Source organism: Sprattus sprattus, assembly GCF_963457725.1.
Source record: "Sprattus sprattus genome assembly, chromosome: 12".
NCBI lineage: Eukaryota > Metazoa > Chordata > Actinopteri > Clupeiformes > Clupeidae > Sprattus > Sprattus sprattus.
In genome coordinates, this window is record NC_137910.1 from 2069529 (window position 1) to 2077028 (window position 7500).

At 42.7% G+C, this 7500-nt stretch overlaps 1 protein-coding gene across 1 annotated transcript in view; it reads left to right on the forward strand.

Moving 5' to 3' along the window:
* Window positions 1-7500, forward strand: part of plekhh2 (pleckstrin homology domain containing, family H (with MyTH4 domain) member 2) — a gene marked incomplete at its 5' end in the record, with an annotated part of 46878 nt that overhangs the window by 27642 nt on the left and 11736 nt on the right. The window contains 3 exon segments of the mRNA XM_080848398.1: window positions 317-429; window positions 2011-2190; window positions 2990-3087. Of these exon segments, the coding sequence (XP_080704524.1) occupies window positions 317-429; window positions 2011-2190; window positions 2990-3087 (391 nt within the window).

Genomic DNA, 7500 nt, shown 5'->3' on the forward strand with positions numbered 1-7500 from the left:
TGTGTGTGTGTGTGTGATAGTCATCCCTAAATGTCAAGTTTCAGGCATTAAGGGTGCTATTAAATTATTACTGTTATTCTAAATTAGACCAACTCTACTGCTGTCATCATGACCACTGAGAACATGATTGTGTGTGTGTGTGTGTGTGTGTGTGTGTGTGTGTGTGTGTGTGTGTGTGTGTGTGTGTGTGTGTGTGTGTGTGTGTGTGTGTGTGTGCGTTCGTGTGTGTGTGTGTGTGTGTGTGTGTGTGTGTGTGTGTGTGCGTTCGTGTGAGTGTGTGTGTGTGTGTGTGTGTGTGTGTGTGTGTGTGTGTTAGGCTCTCAGATCTGGAGGCATCCAGTGTTGTGTTTCAGTAAGGAGGCTCTCATCTCTCCCCTCACCACCCTCCCCTCCAAAGCTCTCCAGACAGAGGCAGTCAAACTCTTCAAGGTGGGACACACACACACACACACACTACTGTGCTCAAATCATCACATCATTTCACTAAATGAAGGTGGTACACTTACACACACACACACTTGGCTTGCTAATTCTAAAAGAGGTGAAAAAGAGAGGTGATAAATTAGAGTTCGTTTCTGTTTATATCTGTTACTATGGGAGGCACTTCTCTTGATCTGGTGTATCAGTATAATCACAACTCAGCATGAGATCCAGACTCTCACACACCTGACCTGTAGTCATCTTTACATTACACATCATTACACAAACAAAACACACACACACACACACACACACACACACACACACACACACACACACACACACACACACACACACTCACACACAATTTCTCACACACATGACCATTAGTCATCTTTACATTACACGGTCATTACACAAACAGAATGGCATACAGTACATACCTAAGCTATTACTCAAGACTGAGCTGTCACATTCATGCCATTGAGAGTAATTCCACAGGAATGGAGGCACTGGGGATTCTCACACACACACACACACACACACACACACACACACACACACACACACACACACACACACACACACACACCTACACACACACACACACACACACACACACACACACACACACACACACACACACACACACACACACACACACACACACACACACACACACACACACACACACACACACACACACACAAACACACTCAAACTCCATAGAGTTCCAGTGGGTGTGGTCCCGTGCTTTTATAGGAAATGTTCTGTCAGCTACAGGCATCTTTATATGAATATACTTCTAATACCAAGTATCTGTCTATTTAGTCTGTTCTCTGTTCATTATTTTGTGCATTTGTATGCAAAATCCCATGAGGTCTGTACGATTTAACAATTTACCACTAATGAATCTTTTACAATCACATCAGTGTTTTCAACACAGACACTGACTTCAGTGCCAGTCAAGCATGGAATGACTACATGGACACAATGTGTGTGTGTGTGTGTGTGTGTGTGTGTGTGTGTGTGTGTGTCTGTGTGTGTGTGTGTGTGTGTGTGTGTGTGTGTGTGTGTGTATGTAATTGTGTGTGGTGTGAGTGAGAGAGTGTGTGTGAGTGTGTGTGTGTGGGTGTGGGTGTGTGTGTGTGTGTGTGTGTGTGTGTGTGTGTGTGAGTCATCCCTAGCCTGGAATGACTACATGGACCCTAAATGGTTAATTATAAACACACATCAAAACTTGTATGTGTGTTTAAAGGGTTAGTTAAGGCCACTGGGCAGTTCCATTTGGCCGTAGTCAGAGATTGCACAACACACGGACAGACATTCTAGTTTAAAAGATTTACTGGATTACAAATTACAGCGAAATATAAGTAAATGGAAGAACCTTGCAACATGCTAAAGGAGAGAATGCTAAACTGACCCAGTGCTATTGTTTACTGGTTATATGGTAAACCCAGTCAATAAAGATGTTATTGACCAGTCAGCCAAATGTTTATAATAAGTGAAGTGTCTGATGGCATGAATCACTGGTTTTGAAAACATAATAAATGATCTCATCTTAAACGCAGAATGTCTTGTCTGTTTCAGACGTGTCAGCTCTTCATCAACGTAGCCATAGACGCCCCTGCCATCGACTACCATGTGTCTCTGGCCCAGAGTGCTTTGCAGGTGTGCCTGACACACCCCGAGCTGCAGAATGAGTTCTACTGTCAGCTGATCAAGCAGACCAGGAAGAGACAACCACCGGGGCAGCCGGGGCCCCTGCAGGTACACCGACCCGCCACAAGGGGGAGCGGGGGGCATGCTGATGTTCATTTTACCCAGTCGCTTTGGTACATTTGGTTACCTGGAAAAGCCCCTCACTTGCTCAAAATCCCTAGTTTATGTCTCAAAAGTAAATATTTACATCAATGAACATGTCAGTGCCATCATATTGACAATTCCTTGTGTCATTACTGAACAAGATAGTCAAAATGCTTAAAAATAACACTTTTGCATGTAATAAGTTTTGCAATGAACTAATGCCTAAATGTGTTGGGGGGTAAGACTGTTCAACAGAGAATCGGTATAATACACTTTGATCAACATGACAGAAGCAATGTATAGTGTAAGAAACAGCAGACAGAAGCAATGGATAGTGTAAGAAACAGCAGACAGAATCAATGGATAGAGTAAGAAACAGCAGACAATTGTACATAACCATTTGCTTCAATGTGCCAAAGCATTTGTTCAATAGAATGAGAAACTGATGATGTGGAGGTTGAACAAGTCGTTTTGATCTGGGAAATGCACCAAAGCATCTGAGGAAAAGGTATACTGTACTAATGTCTGTTAATGGGATTTCTTATAGTGACCAGAGGTCCTATGACTCCACATAAGTATCATGGGAAATGTGATAGGAATATTATGAGATGTTCTTTGTAAGGAAAGTATAAATACGGTGATATTATGATTTGATTAATATGAGTGTGTGTGTGTGTGTTTTATGTGCTCTGTGTGCACGTGTGTGTGTGTGTGTGTGTGTGTGTGTGTGTGTGTGTGTGTGTGTGTGTTTGTGTGTGTGCAGGGTTGGCAGTTCCTGGCGTTGTGTGTCGGCCTATTTATGCCCCAACACCCCTTCCAATGGCTCCTGCAGGTTCACCTGAGCAAGCACGGAGACTCCAGGTGAACACACACACACACACACACACACACACACACACACACACACACACACACACACACACACACACACACACACACACACACACACACACACACACACTCACTCACAGACACACACACACACACACACTCACTCACAGACACACACACACACTCATGAACACACACACTCATATACACACACACACACTAGGGCTGGGCGATATGGAAAAAAACATATATCACGATATGGATTATTTTATATCACGATAACGATATATATCACGATAATGATATAATAATGGAAAAAATGTAGCGGGAGCATTAATCCGCTACTAAAATGATGTGTATAGAGTGAGTGTAACTAAGATCTCACTCCCCTGTAATATTGACTAATATTAAATATAATGAAGAGATAAAAGCCATTCAGTATTAAATAAGACATGTACTAATATTAATTATTATAAATAGATACATTCAATGAACCTACTCTAAATATTTGCTTTAATAACTATTTTCATACCCATTCAATATCAGTGGCCTAATGCCCAATCACTCTCTCGTTCACGCTTGCTATAAATATACAATCAATAAACAACTTAACTAATGCAATAACAATATAACAACATGGCAATACAATCCCGATGTATTTTACAGTTCTTTGTGTTCCGAATAGATGTATGAGTTCAGAGTTCAAAAGTCGATGGTCACAGCTCAGAATACGTACGATGACGTATTTGTCAATCCACAGAGTGCTGTGCCGCTCCGGCAAGCGGCTGTGCTGGCGGTGTGTGTGAGCGATACGAATGTTTGTATAATGCCGTTCAGTTCGGGAACTCAATACAACTGGAACCCAGCAGCCGGTTGCACCAGTCGAACGTAAGTTCTAACTTAAGCTACGATGGACGTAGATTGCCCCTACGTTCGACTTTACACTCTACTAAAAAAATGGCAGTTGCACCAAGCAGATAGTTCCAACGTAACGCTAAGTCCTAACTTAGATTTTACACCTCCCAACTAGTTGGTGTAAGTTCCATGTCATGCGATTAAGAGTCTGTATTAAAGACCACTAAATACGTTAAAAAATAAAAACAAAAGATGGCTATTCGTTTCGAGCAATGGGAAGAGGAGTTTCAACGCGGGTTGCGTCGCGAACGGATTGTCCGTGACCGTGTAGATCCATTTAACGAGTACGACGATGTTGATTTATATACACGATTTCGGTTTCGCCGAGCCGAATTAGTAAGAATAACCAATCTTCTTGCCAACGACCTGCGACACAACACAAACCGAAATTGGGCTCTAAGTCCATAGATGCAAGTGTGTTTGGCTCTGAGATATTTTGCCACTGGTTCTTTTCAGAACCTGGTGACTCAGTCCATGTCCACAAGTCTACCGTCTGTAGAGTGGTTCGATCTGTAGCAGTGTTAATTCGGTTAAAACATTCTTCACGTGAAAATATTTGCTGAACAACTCAACTTACCTCCTCGAGGGATAAAAAACAATTCCACCCCAGCTACTACAAACCATAATGTGTGTGAACAATGGCTAACTCAGACAAAAACTCACGACACACAACGAATACATACAAAGCAGCAATAAGCTGCCATTTATTATAAAAATCCGCCATCAAATAGCTTAACCTCACGCATATACCGCCCTAGGGTGGCCAGGCAGTCATGTCAATTTAGAGAATAAATGACGGTTGAACTGTTTTGCCCTCTCATTTCGGGTGCTAAACGCGTCTTAACTCAACACATGTCGTGTAAAGAAACTCGCCGGTACTTCCTGTTTACATTGTTATCTGTAATAATGATTGGCTTGAAATTGTCTTAACGTCATTAAATGCGACACTGGTACACTTTACGAACTACTAGTTAAGTTAAGACTTAAGTTACGGTGGTGCAACCCAAATTTAGAACACCTTTAGTTTGAAACTAGCTACGTCGAACATAGGGTTAAGGAGAACTTTACGCCCTAACTTACGATCCACCTTACGTTCGACTGGTGCAACCGGCTGCAGTACCTCGATGGTCCAGAGAGATGGGTCAAACTGAGTTGTCCGTGGATGGCAGGGCAAAGAGCGTCAATCAGAAGGTAGAGTAGACCCAGGGCTAGCTGCTAACCGTCTGTCCGTTACCAGGGAAACCAGCGACACACCGTTGAATCTCAACTAGCAGCGATAGCTAAACGTTGCTAGCAGCCACTGAAGCTGCCAGCTGACTGTATAATGAGAAAAAGTTTATCACGATAGAAACGATAGAGGAGAAAGGTCACGATAGACACGTTTCTATCGTCCTCACGATATATATCGTCATATCGCCCAGCCCTAACACACACACACACACACACACACACACACACACAGCTGTTTTGTCATATGTGGTCCCTGTCTATGTTCGTCCTGAGCAACTGCTCTTAACTATCATGCGTATTGCATAACAGTGACAAAAAGTGGACATGTTTGGAAATATACTGGTTTCATTTTAACAATTATTTGCCTAGACAATGCACACAGTCCAGGTGATATGAGTTTTATCTTTTTAACACACAATAGGGCCTTATACATGTGCCACTGAGATCAGATCAGTTTACCGTATCGTATTCGCGTGTAGGTGTGAAGATTTTCAAGGGAAACGGCTCTTGTCGTTACCTGTATACATGTGCAAAATGTGAAGCGGTTACATTGCCTCGGGCATGCGCAAAGACCACGGAGATGTGCTCCCACCTGGTTTGTTTACTAACAACATCAACGTGGATCCGCATCGGGCACAGGCAGTGTAGTGGCTTAAAGTTCCCTTCTTTCTATCAGCATATAGTTCTTAATATTTTCTTTGAATAACCACTCTCGGATGGAAAGAAAACGAGTCTACGCGTGGATGTGTTTCAACAACGGTAGAAAACTTGCTCCGTCTTTTACTGGACTCATAATTATATGACAGTGGTATTAGTTACAGTTGAGACACCCGAAATAACTTGCATGCGCAGCAATCCTGAGACGTGATTTTTAGTTTGCACATGAATACTAACGTCTTCTTTGATCCCAGGAAATTTGAGCACATAACCCATCTCCCTTACGGAGATATTGGCGAAAGTTAACCTACTTCATTGCAAACGTCTAGTTTTTCAAACGTGTCTAGTTTTTGTGCAGTAGTGAATAGAGTCTCAGTCTACTACACCATACATAGCATATCATGTTTGTAGAAAATGATTAAGGTGCAACAAATGCCAATAAGCATATTTAAATTAAATGATTCACATTGCAAGCAAAATGGTGCGGCTGGAGCACAGGGAGGAACAGCAGTTTGGATGTAGCGACAAACATTTATGTGCTGTAACAAACAGTGTTAACCAGTATGTGAGTAACGTGGCTTTTATTAAAACATAGCGTGTGTAATGTGTAGCTATTTCATTCCGTTTATTAACCTTTCCGGCTGTCTGTATTACTAGCCAGCAGCAGACGTAACGGAAAGGGAGCATTTTACTCCCCGGCAATCTCTCTACAAACTTCCATATAGACGCGGAATCAGCAGAGGAAAATACTACTTTCCTTTTGGGAGAAACCAGGCCAGTCGTTCCCACGACTACAGCACCTTGCAAAACGAATTATATGCGTTCCAGCAACAGGTGCTGCGAGTGAGCGCTCCTTCAGTGCAGCAGGGCGCGTTATAGAAGCCAGGCGAGAGCGCCTGAATCCTGACACTGTAGATGCTATTTTATTCCTGCATAGTGCTAAGACAAATTCTAAATAGAACGAAGGTTAGGCATATCAGCAGAGGTATATTTTGGTTACATTAGGATGGCTACGTTTATAGCTTGCGTTTTGGGCGCACCACAATGCCAAGAAGTTTGTCGCGACTGTAATGGCATATTTCATTGTGGGGGTGATTGATAGTTTAAGGCTTACGAGACACGGTGTTTTGTCATGACACATCGGCCTGATTTGACACGCCCTTTTCTAAGACGAATGAACGTGGTAAACCACCTCTCTCGAAAGGCTCAGACGATCGGCGGAAAAACTAACGGTTTACATCTAGACCCCTTATACATGAGGCAATTGTAACACGTTCGCGAGTTTCTATCGTGGTAGGCGCAATGTAACAGCTTTACATTGACGCATGTATAAGGGGCTATTGTCTCAGAGCTGCACAGTGTCCACATTAGCTGTATGCTTTATGACCAAAGCTAATATTGGAGGAGCTGGGCTATAACATGCAGGAGGCATTGATGTGATGTTTGCCACGGCCTTCTGATTGTTCTGAATATGGGTGCATGCTCGCTGTCTGAGGGATCTCACTCCGTGATGACTAGTTTAAGATGGAGCGGGTCAAAGCAAGCCTGTATGGGACCACATGAAACTCTTCGGGTGTCTCTCTGTAACACAGTGAATTCTTTCAAAAAGCTAGATATACACACACATACACACAATGGAAC